The sequence below is a fragment of the Carassius gibelio genome, chromosome A21 (genome assembly GCF_023724105.1).
Source record: "Carassius gibelio isolate Cgi1373 ecotype wild population from Czech Republic chromosome A21, carGib1.2-hapl.c, whole genome shotgun sequence".
Classification (NCBI taxonomy): domain Eukaryota; kingdom Metazoa; phylum Chordata; class Actinopteri; order Cypriniformes; family Cyprinidae; genus Carassius; species Carassius gibelio.
In genome coordinates this window covers 12,414,142-12,432,571 of record NC_068391.1, presented here as the reverse complement: position 1 = coordinate 12,432,571, position 18,430 = coordinate 12,414,142, and the positions used below count along the sequence as shown (strand labels likewise).

Here is an 18,430-nt window from a genome sequence, read left to right as displayed (position 1 = left end):
CCGAGAAAACCGCTGAGACTCCTGACTACCGATGACAGGGCACACTACCCCAGCACTGTAACCGAATACAGCTGTACAAGGTTCCGATGGAGAGAGGACTCCCTCACTCACACTGAGGCCGATGTCAAACACCTGTTCAGCCAACATGAGAAAGTGACGGTTACACAAATGGAGTTAGGTGGACACCACCACCGCTCCAAACAGTTCCCGGGAGCTTTGCTTAGAGCCGCTGCTGCCGCCAGAATGTTTAACATTGTTATGTCCAGTGTCAATGCAGCGAACCAGACTGTAAACTCCTTGAAACCACTGTTTACTGCCTTCCAGAAGGACTTTACCCAGACTCAGCTGTTAACAGCATTAACAACAGCCATGCTGTGGGAGGTTAGCTCCTCCAAAGACAGCCTAACCACGAGTAAAACCCCACCATACATGATACCCTTAAGCCTTGTGTTAACTGTGCTGTCTTACGCCATCACCATGCCAGCTGACCTGCTACAAATACACCTGGCCAACTCTCTGGATAGCGCCTTCCTACGGCACGTAAACCCCAAACAGAGAGAAGTGAACGTGCTCCTGAACCAACTCATCAGCGAGTCAAGCCAAGTCTACAGACCTAAAGACATTGTCAGTGTCAGGATGTGGAAGAGCAACACCCACACCAAAACACACATTCCAAATGTGGTGGCCTACCACGAAAGCGACACACAGCTGTACCTGGCCCCAAACATGCACATGTGTACTTTAACCAAAAACATTCATTATCTCTGCCTTAGCAAACCCTTCCTCAGACACAACTCTGAAGGAATCTGCGAGCTGCAACCCTGGGTCAGCGATACGCGCTGCCCTGCTGAAGCCAAGCCTCGTACACAAGTCACAGAAACGCAAGCAGAGATTGTGGGTAACAGATGGCTCGTCAACACTCCTGTGCGCTCAGCTATGCTGACCTACGACCAGCATGACACCGCCACCCGTGCCAACCTGCTGGACCAAGTACTGAAAGGTACCACCCAACACATTGACATTACTCCTGTCGATACAGCCCTCCAAGCACTGTCTCGACAGCCCATTCTGAACCAGTCATCTGCGGTCCTAGCCTGGACTGCTGCCGACACTGCACGGTGCATCTCCACCGTCATTGGTCCCGCCCTGACTCTTGGCGTGACCTTCATCCTATACAGGATACTCAACGAGATGCAAACCTCTACAGCCAAACTCACGACAACTGTGGCTGGAGGTCCCCGATGGAATCCCCGGAAAGGGGGTGCCAAGTCAAAGACAACACCGAACCTCATCAAGGGGAGTCCTCAGCTTCAGGAACCACCTGCCATCATGACCCACCTGCTACATGACCATCACGATTCACCTTTCATCTGCCCATCCTGATGATTGCCGTCCGATGATGTCCACACAGGGACTTCATCTGACGAAAGGGGGAGATGTAACAGATATGCAGGTCAGCGATTCATGGGTTAAATTCTGTTTTATAAATTCAGACTGTTGGTACTAAATGCCAGCCTGGCTGGACTTAAACTATTTACGATGCCCATGCGAGCTTCAAAGAAGAAACGAAAACCCCCAACCCAAATTCTTCCAACACTGGAGACAAAGGAACTTTTCGTATAAGTTCCTTACTTTCATTTTATTATTAATATGTATTTTAATTATGTTTATGGATTGCATAAAATGGTTAATCCTTGTTATGTGAAGAGTATAAGTTGCAAGCTTATACTTTAGGAAATGTCTTTCCTCACTTTAACTTCCTCAAAGAGAGCCATGTCTCTGCAACCCCCACTTTTGCAGGTCGTAAAGTTTACGACCACACTGGAGAGGAGAGAAGCCAAATCTTCTCCCCAATGCATTCTATGGAATTAATTTGTTACCTGTTAGTTTTTATGCTGTATAAATGTATTACGTATTCCCTTTTGGTACATTTAGATGTTTCCCAACATCTGCAGTGTTATCATGTGTTAAGCAAATCTTTCAGATGTAGAATTACACATATTTAATGTAACTTCATGTTTTGATCACATATACCTATTATGTTTAGTCTTGTTCTAATCGTCATGCTTTGACAGACCCATTTATCTAGAGCAAAGTAATGAAAAATGTATTTAATCTGGAATAATGAACTTGCTTTAATATTCCTGATGAAATCGGACAGGCCCTAAATCATCAGGGGTTTGTCTCAACCGAGACAAAGGAACTTTCCCTCCTCTTCAGATCGCGGACATTCATTGGATGCTCCCTCGAAAATGGGCGTGAACTATTTCAAGCTATAAGAATTGACCAAACAAGGTCCACTCTTCGCTCTCTTCTTGTTTTTTTTTCTCTTCTCCGTTCTCGGACACGCTGCCCTCCAACGTTGCTTCCGCGCGGCCATAGGCCGCGCTCATAGCGCGAACCCCCTCAGCACAGGGGCTGAGAGAAAAAGCCATTTTAATGGCTCCTTTGGAAGCTTTCGTTTCGTTCGTTTTCTTTTCTTTTCTTTACTAAGTTTATTAAACTATTCGCCTCTCCACGCAAGGAAGACGAATTCTGGAACAATGTTTGTTGAACCTTTCAAATACCGCGCGAGGACAGAACAAAGGACCACGTGCTCCACGCTCACGCCAAGCGCAGCGTGCACGCGCGTCACATGGCCTCCGTTTCATGGCACATGGCTGTTTCAACGCGCAAAGCTCACAAGCTCGACGCCGATCTCACGCCACACTCACATGGGACACTTCTGCAAGTATCACTTTCTCTATGGAGATTTAAATGCTGGTTTAAAGTGTTGTTATGATCTGATTTGTTGTTGGCTTCCCAAAAGTTACTGACTATGATTTTCATACCTGAGCTCATTCTGTGATCTCTCTCGCTTTCTACACTTCTCTCTCTCTCTCTCTCTCTCGTTCTCTCTCTCTCTCTCTCTCTCTCTCTTTTATTTGGATTCCGTTATGTCTTGTAAATGTTTATTGTCTGTATTTTCGTACGCATATTTACTCTGTGTGATTTGTAGTTTGATGTATTACTAGTTGAATTATTAAAAACTCATATATAAAATGATTGACTTTGGACTCCACCCCACTCACATTACGAGTCACTGAAATGTTTTGGTCTTTAGCTACAAGCTCTAAATTTAGAAACTAAATTTATCATAAGGATAGGATAATATTTTCATGGCCAGAGAATACTTTTCCTTGAATTATAAGGCGTGATAACTTTATTGAAAATTGATAGGTCTACAGTGGTGTGCTGGACATACCACGGGTTGATCTGCATTTACAGTAAGAGATATCACAATAATTGATATGAAGAATGTAATATTGACATATTAATGAGTAAATTACAGTGCCCTGTGATTAGTATTGGTATTGGCAATTGAGCTATTTTTCATAATCAATAAAATTAAATGTAACTGTCATCTGAGATATATATTAATCAAATTCTTGATTAATTATTCAAATTCCCTATATATCATTTGAGTTAATTACTATGTAAAACTCATTGTTGTTACACATGGGAGCAAGGGGAATCGCTGAAAAAAAACATGCCCTCACCAGCCAACCAGGTCTCTCTTTGGGTTGCCCTCAGAAGCGCAGTGGATTACTCTGAAGCATTAACACTTCAGCTCCACTGGAGACTGTTTGTGTGCGCTGTGTGAATATGTGTACTCACGTCTGACATCTCTGAAGTAGATGGTCTGTCTGTTGGGGTTGAGGAGCTGAATGACGGAGTCGTCATTGTTTTTGACTCGACAGCTTATGATGGCAGTCTCTCCCTCCACTACAGAGATGTTGTCCGCTATGAGATTCTGGCTTTGGACTGTGGAGGGACAGAGAGAAATAGACATCAAATTGGAGAATGAAAGAGAGGCAGGTTTAGCCATCTATCTATCCATCCATCCATACACCCATCCATCCATCCATCTAAATATCTGTCCATCCATCAACTTCTAAATCAACTATGTAAAACAAAACAAAACAAAAAAACAATAATAATAAAATAAATAAAAAATCACTCAAATTGTAATCGCAATAATTAATAAAGAAAAACAACTGCATGAAATTAGAAAAAAATATAAATAGAAACATTTTCATTAGTGTTCTCAGATATTTGTACCCTGAAGCTAAGTTATATAAAGTATCTGCATCATTTAACTCATCCGATATGCTAGTAGATAAAAGTACTGGACACTATTGGGGCCAATGGACAAAATGATGAAAAACTGAAAAAAAAAAACACCTGAACCACAGTCCATTTCCTTGAATCAGAGTGCACAATGAAGAACAGGTGGCAAAACACAGTTAGAGTGGGTGTGAATAACCAGCAGAGTGTGAAAGTGTTTTTTTTTGTGTGCATGTGTTTCATCAGATTGCCTGTTTTCATGTTACACATGCTTGGTCCAAATCCCCTCTCTGGATGAGATCACCATGTGATAAAAGCTGCCACTGCCATAGAAACGGAAGCTACAGACCTTGACCGCTTGACCCAAAGCAGAAATGTATACCATTAAATGAGATTGTTCAACCAAAAATGAAAATTCTGTCATCATTTACATTGTTCACCTTCGTGTTGGTGTCTAAACTTCTATGACTTACTTTCTTCTATGGAACACCTGAATTTAAAATGAGGTGTTCCACAGAAGAAAGAAACTCCTAGAAGTTCTGGGGTGAACTGTCCCTTTTAGAGTCAGATAATTTCAAGCTGAACTATATTTTTGCTCCCTTAGGGAAAAAAACAACAACAAAAAAACAACACCCCACAGCTGCCTACCCTGCAGAGCTAAGAGGAAAACATGAATAGGCTAAAGCTGGAGATAAATAAATATATTAATGTGAAATGTGACATGACTTTGAGAGACCATCAAATGCTAATTTGCATGCCTCAGTTGTCAGGCACCTCTAAACAGCCCTGTCACTTAAAACAGAAGGGAAGAAAGCAATCTGATCATGTGATGGCGACAGATAAGGGGAGACAGTTGAACAAAACTGAACTCAATCAGCCTGCCAGTAGCACAAAGTCAAAACAGACTAAAACAAATGAACCCTGTGCAGGAGCGACTTCCTTAAGACTCGTCAAAGGGACGGAGGTGTGGATTGAGAGGACTGGATTGGAAATGTAAATAGAGAGGCTGTTTATCCCAGAAAGGGGTTACCGATGAAGGTTAAGCGTGCTTCAGCGGTTGTCACGGAGACTGCGCTCAATACTGGTCACTCGGTGGACGTTCAGCTGGTGGGTGGTAATCATGCTAAGTGACAGAAGATGCATCAAAAGGGTAAACACATACATGAGCACGCACTGTGGCCATGTTTGGCAAGCTCAATAGGAAAAAACAACCTTTAAGTGTGTTAAAGCTTAATAGGGAGGGTGAGTAGTGAGGAACAGAATAGTAAATTAAATCATTAAAATATTCACTTGATAACCTTAAAATGTACTTCTATATCTCCTCCTCTATCAAGCATATTTCTAGTTTGTTTTTGTTTTTTTTCCCCCTCCCTTAGTTTATATCTAAGCCTCACATACCCTGACTGATAATCCCATAACTCCAATCTTGGCTGAGCTCTGCAACATTTTGATCTTCAATATGGCTCTAAAAGTCATTAAAATGTAGAGTGTACGTGATAACTCAATTTACATGTAATTAGCTAGTTCTGTGTTTACATTGCGCAACCATGGGGTGATGAGCTGGATGCCATTTTGTTGTGTGGGATGCGAATGCTGATTCTAATCATCGGCAGACCTCCTGAGACAGCACATCTCTTTTACTTCTATAAAGTTTTGCGGAAACTTCTGCAACAAATTTTAGTGAGGTATCATTTAACTATTCATGCACTGGAAAGAAGATGTTTAACCAGCAGCAGAAAACCATGAAGACTTTTTAGAAAAAAAATACTACAGGAACAGACATGAACCACTAGGGTGTCCCAATGAGTCCAACTCAATGAGGAAAAGTGGTGAACATTTTAATTTAATTCTGGCATGCTCTCCGTTGCTTTTAAATCTCCTAATTGTGTTAGTGTATGAGAGCTGTTCCAAGATAAGAGAAACATTCATGTCCTCAAAACCTTTTTTGGTGACTTTATGTCTTCAGTAGAACACAAACCAAGATTTTTAGCTCAAACCGTTGAAGTCTATCAGTGTTATAATGTAAGTGAAAGGGAACCATGGCTAAAACATACAATAAAACAAAAAAACATACACAAACAAAACCAAATTAAACCCTGTGGCTCATGACGATACATTGATGTGTAAAGACGCAAAAGAAACTGAACAGTATTTATATAGTTTTTTTTTTTTTTTTTTACCTCTGATTCACACAGTGTCCGAACTGTTAGAACTCTCCTAAGCGCATTCTCTGCAGCAGGCAGGCACCGGAGGCGGCATCTCTTTTTCTTCTTACTTTATGGTGGATGGCAGACTTATAAGTGCATTACCACCAACTATCTCCTAAGTGGACCATTGACATTCCTAATTGAGATTGTAGATAGATTGTCAATGGTCCACTTAGGAGATAGGTTCCCGTAATGCACTTATAAGTCTGCGATCCGCCATAAAGCAAGAAGAAGAAGAAGACGCCTCACACGCCTGCTGCTGAGAAAACACCTAGTGAGGACGTGCTCAGGAGAATTCTAACAGTTCGGACATTGAATGAATATTGTAGAAAAAAAAAAAAAGAAAATAAATGTTTAACATTTTGGATTCTTTTTTTCTTTTTCTTTTTTGGAGCACATTGTTACATAATATACAAACCATTTAGAATAGTCTTGGCAAATACAAAACCATACGTTAATATTCATGTTGCTAGGTACCTCTTATTATGAAAAAATGCCCTTGCTATATTAGCAGTTAAGTAAATCTTGTGCTGGGATCATGCCATATTAATAAAGGGATTAAACTTGTTTAGGCCCCAGATTATTATTGATTATTGGCGTGCAGCTTGGTTTAATTAAGATAATTGTTTGTGTCACTGGAGCTGGAACAAGTGAGCGAATGATGAATTCCTATTTAAATGAAGATTTCATTAGCCTAATGCTCAAGCAAACACCATCAAAAAAGGGTCCCTGAAAAAAAAATTAGCTTTCCATGCATGCATCAACAACAAACAAAGCATTGCAAAAATGGCAAAGAAATTTGTGTGCTGTGCATTTGCATAACTTGTTCAAACAGATCTGTGACATTATCTCTGTATTTAATTACTGACATTCAAAGTAAGTAGCACAGAACATTGATCATTTTGGTCTAGATTAAAGCTGTCATAGGATGATACTCCACTCTCAGTGAGGCAGACAAGCCATTTATATCACTACAGGCCTGGTACCACCCCAGCACCCCTCATACATCAACCCAGAGGAACACCCAGAGTGTGTGTGTGCGCGTGTGACAGGGAACAGGCCAATGCAGGAGTGCACTGCCGTGCTGTAAAGGTCAAAGCACTCTACTGTCCACCTCAATAGCTCATCCTGCCTGCTGCACTTTTTTGAACAGCATGTGCAAGTGAGAAAAACCATGGCTTTGAATTAGATCTGAATGGCAATGATTGTATGAGATTGAGATCCACGTACTCCTGTGAGCCGGAATCAGTGAGAGGATATGTGATACCCATCACTATTCTCAGCTGCAAAGGTCAGCTTCCGTGCTTGAATATTACAGTCTGGCTAATAGAGGAAAACTCCATGGTTCTGGTACTATGTGTTCAGAGAGTGTTGAACTTTCAAAGCAGGATTTTCATTTGTGTGAACTTCCTTTTGGATGATTGCACATATGGAAGAAAAATCACAAATGATTTCACTATAATATCTGCTGAGTTTGAATGGATATCAAATGGAGACCTCTGTTTAATGAGATTCAACTCAAGTCACCAGCAATCTCACATGTTCCCTAGGACAAATTTAGAAGAGATTTCAATAATGTCTCAAATTGTGCTCAGATCTGACAAGATACCTGCAATCTAAGTCTCCTAAGGTTTTTTTTCTTTCTTTCTTTCTTTTTTCAGCAGCCATTTCTGTAGTTTCCAGTGTCACATGATCAATTTGAATTAATTCGAATTTACAGTTTTGGGAATCAAGAAACATTTATATGCATTGAAAATGGTTGTGCTGTCTAATATTTTGTGTGAAAACCTTGATACATCTTTTTTAATTATTATTCTTTTATTAATAATAATACATTTATTTTAAATTGAAATATTTTGTAATGAATTGACTGTCCTTTGATCAATGCAATGCATCTTTCATAAAAGTATATATATATATTTTTTATTGACAATGAACTTTTTACCAGTAGTGCACACTTCAAGTTTTGTATGCATGCTTAGTAAGTTAAAATACTAGTTCACCAAAAAATAAAAATTCTGCTCATCACACAGAACTATTACATGACTTCAGAAGACCACTTTTATGGTACTTTTTTAATATATGTAAAGGAGCACTTAAAAATGAGAAAGAACATAATTTTTATTTTTGGTTGAATTATCCTTCTAATTCTGACATTTAATTTGAATTAGATTTTAATGTCTCAATTAAGACCGGATGCATTCTAATATGAGAACACGCTCTGCATATTGCTGTGTCATTAATGCTGGTTTATTGTAAGCCCAAAGGCTGTGTCTGATATCATTTGTTCAAAATCATTTTTAAACATGTATGTGTTCTGATAACCAGCAGCTCTTATGGTAAACTCAACACTGGCGTTACATCACTGTGCCCTTCCATCTGTGAAAGCAGACCTCCAAACACAAGTGCCAACATCCCATTTCAAACTCAGTCACCCATGTTAAAAAGTCCAGCATATGCTCTTTTGGATGATGCAGTCAGGCCTCTTAACTAGCTAAACCAGCCCCAAACCAAGACTAAAAAGACTGAAATGCTACAAGTAAAGCTAGACTTTTCAGCACTAGATGCAAAGAATTCAGTGTCAAATCTTATGAAACATGGACAAATTTTCTTAAGAGAATCAAGCTTAAGTGTAATAAATTAAGCCTTCAGGATTGTGTCTTTGCAGATTTCTGCTAAATCCTTCACAGACATCACTTGGTTTAATTCAATTAACCCTCTGGAGTCGATTAACGTGTATACGCTTTATGAGTCATTTTCTCCTGATAACCCTGAAAAGAACTTAAATTACACCTCCAGTTTTGATTGTACAGATAAGAGCAATACATCAATCGAATCTGTAAAGGGTCTACTTTTTTTGTATACAGACATAATAACAACAAAACATTGTGCATTTATAAAATAAAGATAACAAACAAAGTGTGCTGTCTGCAGCCTTTGTCTGCGGTGATCTTCATTTAGAAACGCGTCATTAAAATGAACTGTAACTCCGTGAATAATCAACGAAGAGACATGAGAAAGATATCTATAGAAAACTTGACATGTCTACTTTTAAACTAAACAAGTGCTGCCGAAAACAAATATTCTGTGATCAAATAATCTATATGAAAACAACACAATGTCCGTTTTTCACGTCTCCCTTCTTTATCTTCTAATGCGACCATGGCCCCGCGCTGAACGCTTTATTCAGATTCTAATGTTTCACTGAAGCGCGCAGCTTGAATACACCCATTCAACAGAAGACAACGCAACGAGACTGTTCTTCAAGTTTTTTATTTTACTGTTTGCTTCACGATGAGAGGAATAAGACATAATTTACCCCAAAAAGATGTGATGTGGTTGAGGATTTGAGTAATGTATTTCCTCAGAAAAAAAAAATAATGAAGCACTTTATTCAGCAGATATCATAAACATGAGTAATTCTCTTTTTATTTATTTATAGACCTGTACTAGTTTTTACATAACGTGTAAATATTTTACTAGTTAGACTTTTTCCAAAGACTTTTTCCAAACTATAATTCCTGACTAAATGTATAATCAAGTGAAACATTATGAAGTTTCAATATACAATACTATACCATTCAAAAGCTTGATGTAAATAATATAAATGTAACAAATAAAAGTAACTGTAACAAAAGTAAAAAACAATGCTGTTCTTTCAATTTACCCCTCCCTCCCACCTTAGTTCGGCTCTGCACTGCTGATATTCAATGGGGTCATCCCAACGATAGTCGGCCCCAGGCAGGGTCTGGTTATGGAACAGGAAGTGAAAACCCTATTAGAGAAGGAGGCCATCGAGGTGGACCGTCCTCAAGACAGGGAATCCGGGTTCTAAAGCCGGTATTTCATAGTCCCAAAGAAGGATGGGGGGTTGCGTCCGATTATAGACTTGAAGGTCTTAAATCATTTAGTTATAAGATTGAAGTTCAGAATGCTCACAATCAAGCATGTTGTAGCTCAGATCAGGTCCGAGGACTGGTTTGTCACAATAGATCTCAAAGATGCATACTTCCACGTATCCATCCTTCCACAACACAGGAAGTTTCTGAGGTTCGCTTTCGGGGGCGAAGCTTACCAATATCGAGTACTTCCCTTCGGCCTTGCACTCTCACCCCGCACATTCACAAAATGTGCATCCGCATTCTCAACTACATCGACAATTGGTTGATTTTAGATTAGTCAGAACAGGTTGCGGCTCGGCATTGAGATGTCGTTCTCGCACATATGGGGGAGCTGGGTTTGAGACTGAATGCCAAGAAGAGTATACTTTCTCCGGTTCAGAGAACCACCTATCTAGGCGTAGTATGGGATTCGACCGCGATGCAGGCACGATCGTCCCCTGCTCGTATCGAGTCGAACCTCATCTCAGTCGAGAGAGTCACAGAAGGCCAGCCACTTACTGTCAAACAATTTAAGAGATTGTTGGGTCTGATGGCAGCTGCATCCAACGTGATACCTCTTGGCCTGCTGTACATGAGACCCTTACAGTGGTGGGTCAAGACCAAGGGATTTTCCCCGAGGGACAATCTACTTCGCACTATCAAGGTCACGCGGCGCTGCCTCCGTGCCTTAGACATGTGGAAGGAAGGTAGCCATCTAACATGGCATATCAATTGTCTAGAAATGCTAGCAGTTTATCGTGCAGTGAAGCACTTCCTCCCAGACCAAAGGGGTCACCATGTGTTGGTGCGCACCGACAACACATCGGTGGTCTCTTACATCAACCACCAGGGAGGTCTGTGTTCGCGCCCTTTGTACAAGCTGGCGCACCAGATCCTGGTGAGGTCCCAGAGCAAACTCCTCTCATTAAGAGCAGTATATATTCCTGGGACACTAAATATGGGAACAGACATACTGAATGGGAAATGGAGAATGAAATGGGAATGGACACTTCACCCAGAGGTGGTGAAGCAGATATGGAGAGTATTTGGCAGGGCTCAAGTAGACCTATTTGCGACTCAAGAGACATCACAATGTCCCCTTAGGTCATCTCTAGTTCATCCAGCTCCTCTGGGACTGGACACTATGGTACAGACCTGGCCGAGGCTTCGTCTGTACACCTTTCCCCCTATTGCTCTGCTTCCGGGAGTTCTGGCGAGAGTACGCCGGGACGGGGTCTGCCTGTTATTAGTAGCCTAGTTCTGGCCAGGCCGAGTGTGGATCTCAGATCTAGTCTCGCTCCTCGACGGCTCTCCGTGGGAGATACCGATCAACTGTTAGCAGCTGGTCTTTCAACTGGGGTTGTTGAGGCCCTCCTCCAATCCAGAGCTCCCTCAATGAGGAAAGTGTACGCCCTGAGGTGTAACTCTTCACCTCATGGTGCAGAGACCGCCAGTTAGACCCAGCAAACTGCCCAGTTGGTACAGTTCTGGAGTTTCTACAGGCTAGGCTCTCTGCAGGGTTGACCCACCCCACACTGAAGGTTTACGTGGCGGCCATTGCAGCCTACCACGCCCTTCTCGATGGCCAGTCTCTGGGAAGATACCCCCTAGTTACACTTTCCTCTGCAGTGCGCTGAGGCTGAGACCTCCAGTACGGTCCCGTATTCCCCCGTGGGACTTGGTTGTGGTGTTAGAGGCAATGTGCAAACCCCCGTTCCCAAGGTTCCCTCTGTTATACCACAACCTGTAGTGCTGCAGGCCTTCTGTCCTCCTCCCTTTCGGGAGCCCGACCAAGCAAAGCTAAATTGTATGCGTCCAGTTCCAGCGCTAGACGCATACGTCCACAGAGCATTGGTACTCGTTCCCCAAAGCGCATTTGACACCACTCGAGTTCCTGAAGAGGAACATCTCTAGGTTACGTATGTAACCCTAGTTCCTTGAGGGAACGAGACGCTGCGTCTCTGAGCCATAGCCCTGGCACCCCTGCCGGCACTTGCTGGTAGTCGAAGCTGATGCCAGCTGCGTGGCACGTGCTTTTATAGCTTCCTGGTCGCTTACGTCAACCCGCCTGTGATGTCACGCTCTTCCATTGGACTGATTACACACAATATTCAGAGTCGCTCATGCTGGGCGCGTTCCCCTAAGCTCATTTGACGCAGCGTCTCGTTCCCTCGAGGAACTAGGGTTACATACGTAACCTAGAGACATTTTTTTTTAAATACTGCTCACATATTATTATAGCCCAGTTTGTGCTGATTACAGTGAGATTAGATTTTAGCCATTTAGATGTTTATAAGAAATGTAAAAAAGCACAAATAACAGGGCATGACAAAACTTCTCCAGGTCCCAAAAATACCCTTAGACTCCAGGGGGTTAAGGGATATTTTGCTTTATTGAAGGATTAACTAATAATAAAAAAGAAAAAAAAACTATTTTTTTTATTTATTTTACATTTAAAATGATATATCCCAGAGTATTACTATGTAAAAACAACAAATAATTCCATTTTAGTGCAGCTGTACAATCAGCCTAAAGCATCAAAGGAGAACACATTTAATGCAAGTATTATAGTTGTTATATGTTCCATTGATGAACCCATGAGAGTTCCCCAGCTTTGTTGTGTTTAATTACGAACAATATCTGCTTGTTTGACAAGCAGGGTTTGAGACGGCACGTGCAAAGCAAACTTCTGCTGCTTTCTCTTTAGAACAAACCGGGAGCAATTTCCCTCAAAGGCTCAGCAAGCCCCTCAGCCACAAAGACCCCCTCCCACTCTCTTAGTATGCTGCGCAGCCGTGAAGCATTCACACAAACGTATGGATTAGTAAATTGTGATGATACTAGTGCTAATGAAGGGTAAAATGCTGGTTGGATGGGAGCAGCAGTGGAATGTGGCATGTGGGAAGGGATGGACGGCAGCCTGATGATTAATGCGTCAGAGAGCCGACAGGGGCCAGGCGCAGCACCAGAGGCCTTGCCACCCCTGCTCGCTCATTTGGAAATCTCTCTCAGCAGAGGAAGAGGAAGAAAGGACTTCTGCCGCAGTGACTGAGTCTCAACGGCAATGGTTAAACAAATACCAATTTTCCACCAAAATGCTGCTAGTGAAAATGATTATATAACTGACTGCTGGAACATAAGCTGTCCACAAAAAAAAAAAAAAAAAAAAAAAAAAAACTTTAGTGTCTTCATATGAAAAGCCAACTTTGATGCACTATTTAAAAATATTTAATGAAACTATATTATATTTCTATGTTTCTTAAATATCATATATGCGACCCTGGACCACTTAAAACAGTCTTAAGTGTTAATTTTTCAAAATTATGATCGGACAATATTTGGTCGAAATCTGGAATCTGAGGGTGCAAAAAAATCGAAATACTGAGAAAATCACCTTTAAAGTTGTCCAACTGAATTCTTAGCTATGCATATTACTAATCAAAAATTAAGTTTTGATGTATTTACGGTAGAAAATTTACAAAATATCTTCATGGAACACGATCTTTACTTAATATCCTAATGATTTTTGGCATAAGAGAAAAATCAGTTTTGATCCATACAATGCTTTTTTGGCTATTGTTAAAAATAAACCCCAGCGACTTATGTCTGGTTTTGTGGTCCAGTGTCACTTATATAAAAACTAAATCTTAAATATTAAGACAAATAATATTTACACAACAACAATACAAATATCATAATTATTAATATTTATAATTGCACATATAAATAGTTTAATATTTTAAATATTATAAGAGAGTAAATACAATCCATGGATAGCAATTCATAAATGATATTTGTAGTTCAGGGTCAATAAAAATGTATTATTATTTTTATTTATATAAACTATTTCTTATTCAGCAAGGATGTGTTAAAATGATCAAAAGGACCAAAGTTACATATAAATGTTACAAAAAATTTTGGTTTCAGATATATGTTGTTCTTTTTAACTTTCTAATCAGCAAATAATTCAAAGATTTAATCACAGGAATAAATTGCATTTTAAATATATTAGAATATAAGTTATTTTTTTTACTTTTATATTATTTCACAATATTACAGTTTTTACTGGATTTGTGATAAAATAAATGCAACTTTAAAGACCACAAGAGAGTTTCAAAAACATTCAAAAAAATGCTAATGTAATTTTTTTATATGGACAGTGGAAATAAAGTGGCAGACGCTGCTGTCCAATGGTTGTGCTTAAAAAAAGCAAACATCTTAATTTCAGATGTTTACCATTTAATAGGCTTATAATAGGAGTGATCTACTTCTATGTCAACCCTGCTAGACTTGCTTTGAAAACTTTACTTGAAATGGACATAATTCTATCATATTGGTTGAAAAGGGCCATAAGAAGACCAGATAAACAAAAGACCAGAGAGAAAGAGATGAAAGAAGGGATAAAAACCAAAAGAAAGCAGGTAAGAGAATCACAGACCTGCCCTGCCCTCTCTCTCTCTCTTTTCCCATCCCAGCATTCCTCGTCTCAGCATGACGGTGCACCATGAGGACCTTCAGCACCTGTCCCTCACTCTGAAATCAGTGAGCTGTGCCGGAGTCACATGGCCTCTCCTCACCATTCATCTAAATACGACATCCTTGAGCTGAGATTGCGCGGGCAGTTTGGTGTGTATTTTGCATTGTCTCCAAGCGGGCGTCCTGATCTAGTCAAAGTCTGTGCACACAAGGATAAGAATCCCCATGCAGGCGGCAGGAGATTAACTGCCCTCTGCCTCCATTTTCCATTATCGATCGCCACAGATTAAAAATAAATAAATAAATAAAATCCTCACATGCATTCACTAAGATGACATCACAGCCAAAGATGCAGAACAAGGAGTCCGTGTGGCAGAACAACGTCCTTGAGGTCAGAGGAGGCAGCACAGACACAGAGCGGAAGACAGAGATGAAGAGCTTTGCTTTCCCATAGCAGCTAACATTAAAGTCAAATGAAATCACAAATGGGAGAATTCACTTTGAGTTCATGCTTGTTATCTTTGAGGATGCCTATATACACTATCGGTCATAACTTTGGGATCAGAAGGATTTCTAATGTTTTTTTACAGGAGTTTCTTATGCTCATCAAAGTGGCATTTGTTTGATCAACAATACAGGAAAAAAATAATATTGTGAAATATTATTATGATGTATGATTATGATGTTTTTCCTGTGATGCAAAGCTTAATTTTCAGCATCATTACTCCAGTGTTCAGTGTCACCTGACCCTTCAGAAATCATTTATTCAGCAACGATCTGTTAAATTGTTAAGAAGTGATTGCAAAGATTACTATTGTTACAAAATATTTAATTTTTGAATAAATGCTGTTCTTTTTAACTTTTTATTCATCAAAGAATCCTGAAAATGATTTTATATTGTAATAACATTTTGCAAAATTACAGTTTTTTTCTGTATTTTTGATCAAATAAATGCAGCCTTGATGAGCATAAAAGAATTAAACGATCTATCTATCTATCTATCTATCTATCTATCTATCTATCTATCTATCTATCTATCTATCTATCTATCAATCTATCTATCTATCTATCCACAAGCACATGCACTGACATTGTGCATTTTTACACTTAATGTGCTTCGTGGGTTGTTAAAGTAAGGTAGAGGCAAAACCTTGGAAACATCACTGTTATGTTATATTTTTGTTGCTTTGTGCTAATGTGTTTATCTATCACAGATCTTCTGGATCACTTCACAGCAATTTCACAAGAGCCAGCTAACACAATAATAGGAGCATCATCAGCACAGTCCTCTATTCAGTATTAATGGCGACTGTGTCTCTTTGGCAAAAGAGCGTTCTGTTTACAAGCAGAGTTGGAGGAGAAAGAGGGCGAGTGAGATAGAGAGAGAGAAAGAGAGAGAGAGAGAGAGAGAGAATGCAGAATAAACCATGCAGAAGGCCATGAAGGACTGGGGTCTTTAACAAGGACTGGTATTCATCCAGTCACCCTTGGGAGTTTCTTCTTCAGCTCACTTCTAATTTATTCCCATACAAATACCTTGGCTTCGATTAATAACTGAAACGCAAGGCAAAAAAATGCAGTGCATTTGCCAAGTGCAGCGTGTGTGTGTGTCTGAAAGAGGAAGCATTTCTCCTGTGCCTCAGCGTGTTTGGGCTGATAGACTGATAGAGAAGGTGCTTTAATCGTAAAGGGCTGCTGGAGTGTGGGCTACATTTGCTGGCCGTAATACTGTCTGTCTGAATCATCTCCCCACTTCAGGTCCAGAGCTGGGCGGGTGTCTAGTTTTCTGTTCTAATGTGGCCTGCCGCCTGACACTCAAAAAGAACCATCATTCCTCCCTCTGTGCTGATGAGAGTACATTAGGACAGGGGCGATATAGTGGTGGAAAAATAAGGGCGTCTGTGAACATCTTTAATGACTTCAGATTAAGAAAGAACCAACATAGAAACTCTTGCTAACACAATAGCCAATAATTATTTTTATAGTATGCCCAATGACAAATAATGAGGCTGAAATTATAAATCAACAGTGCTTATAAAACACTGCTAACTAGCTGATACCAATATAGTCACTAGAATATCACACATTCCTATTTACAACTTAATTAAACCATATTCAATATGCAATTAAACCTCTATGTGTCTGTCAAAACAGAATGTTCTTGGAGTTTTGTTAAGGTAATTAAAAAGTCATGAAACATTCATCAATTAATTATAGTGTGCATTATATCTATTTCAAACTTCCAATCGACACAAATAAAAAGGTTAGAAGTACAAGCAGATACTTATCAAAGAAAAGGAATTCATACTTGTTGCAATGGATTGAACATACTTTGCAAACATCATATTATTTTATCACTATGAGCTTTTATGGTGCATTTGTGTGCAACCTCTCTAAAATAAACCTACCACTAGTAATATAATGTCCTTTACACAGTATAAAAGTAAAAATATAAAATATTCTCGTATCTTGAACCCATGCTTGACTTCAATGGGTCAAAAAAAAAAAAATGGTAAGAAATGAAATGAGGAAGACCTGAGAGGCGCTGGCGAGACATTGATAGAGTGGAGAGTTTGAGTATGGTTTACCAAATGACTTATTTTACCGTCCTCCTTCAAAACACATTCCCCACGTTTGAAGAAGAAATGATTGCATATCTGGAGTAAATGTTCTCTGTGAAAATGGAGAAATTCAACTGGATGAGACACCAGAGAGAACGAGGCATAATTTCTGTCCTGAAAGGTGAGAGACGAATGATGTTAGAAGGGAAGAAAAATATGGAGTGCTGGAGAGATACTGTACAGCACCTGCACCGGTGGAGGTAGAGAGAGAAGTAGTCAGAGGAGGAAAGCCTGAAGAAAGGCGAGATGGTTTGGTTATGACCAGCACTGCTAGCTGTAAAGGACAAGCTATTTGGGAAATGGGAATGAAAAAACACAACACACGAACACAAGAGGTAAAAGGGAAGCCATACCTGGGAACTGAGCAGCTCCTGTGTGAAAGGGGAGAAAAAAAGAAAATAATTAGTAGGAATTCTATTTACCAAGAAACGACCCACAGTTTTATGCAGAGGAAAGAAAATCAACACATTTAAAAATGACAAAAAAAGAAAGGAAAAAAAAGTTTTTTATAATGTAATATAATAGGGCTGGGTAAAAAATATTGAGAACTCTATATTAAAGTATGTAACTTTTCTGTATTCAAAATTTGCTAAATGTTTATAATGATAGAGTACATCATGAATTCATCTTCAAAAACACGTTTTTGTCCTATCCTGAATCACTACGGTACACTTATAATAAGTGCTTATGTTTGGACTATTGTAGCCTGGTCGGGTCATCACTGCTGTGGTGAAACGCCATAGACATAAACTTAGAGAAGTGGCTCCGGTTAAAATGTTCTTCCGCGGGATGCATGCAGTTCTGTTTATTAACCACTAGAGCGCCAAAAGTTACATAGTACTGCTTTGATCAGTTTTCCTTTTTACGGAACAATATTGATTCTTAAAGCTGCGGTAGGGAACTTTTGACGCTCTAGCGGTTAATAAACAGAACTGCTTGCGTCTTGCGGAAGAACATCGTAGCCGGAACTACTTCTCTCTGTTTATGTCTATGAAGAATCACAAAGGTACTGGGTTACTCCGCCGCGGTACCCCCGAAGCAATCTAAAATAGTCCGAATATAAACACTTATTATAGGTGCACCCTAGTGATTCAGGACAAGCTAAAAACACGGTTTGGAAAATGGATTCATGGTGTAC

The 18,430-nt window shown here is 39.9% G+C and overlaps 1 protein-coding gene across 4 annotated transcripts in view; it reads right to left on the bottom strand.

The window, feature by feature from the left end:
• The window catches only part of LOC127941763 (cell adhesion molecule 1-like), a 270,814-nt gene that overhangs the window by 71,714 nt on the left and 180,670 nt on the right, over positions 1 to 18,430 (bottom strand). For 3 of the 4 annotated variants that reach the window (XM_052537145.1, XM_052537147.1, XM_052537148.1), the window contains exons 2-3: positions 17,646 to 17,663; positions 3,658 to 3,804 (exon numbers count right to left, since the gene is read on the bottom strand). In XM_052537145.1, the coding sequence (XP_052393105.1) occupies positions 3,658 to 3,804; positions 17,646 to 17,663 (165 nt within the window). The remainder of the gene's footprint in view (positions 1 to 3,657; positions 3,805 to 17,645; positions 17,664 to 18,430) is intronic. The other variant, XM_052537146.1, reaches the window with a different exon arrangement.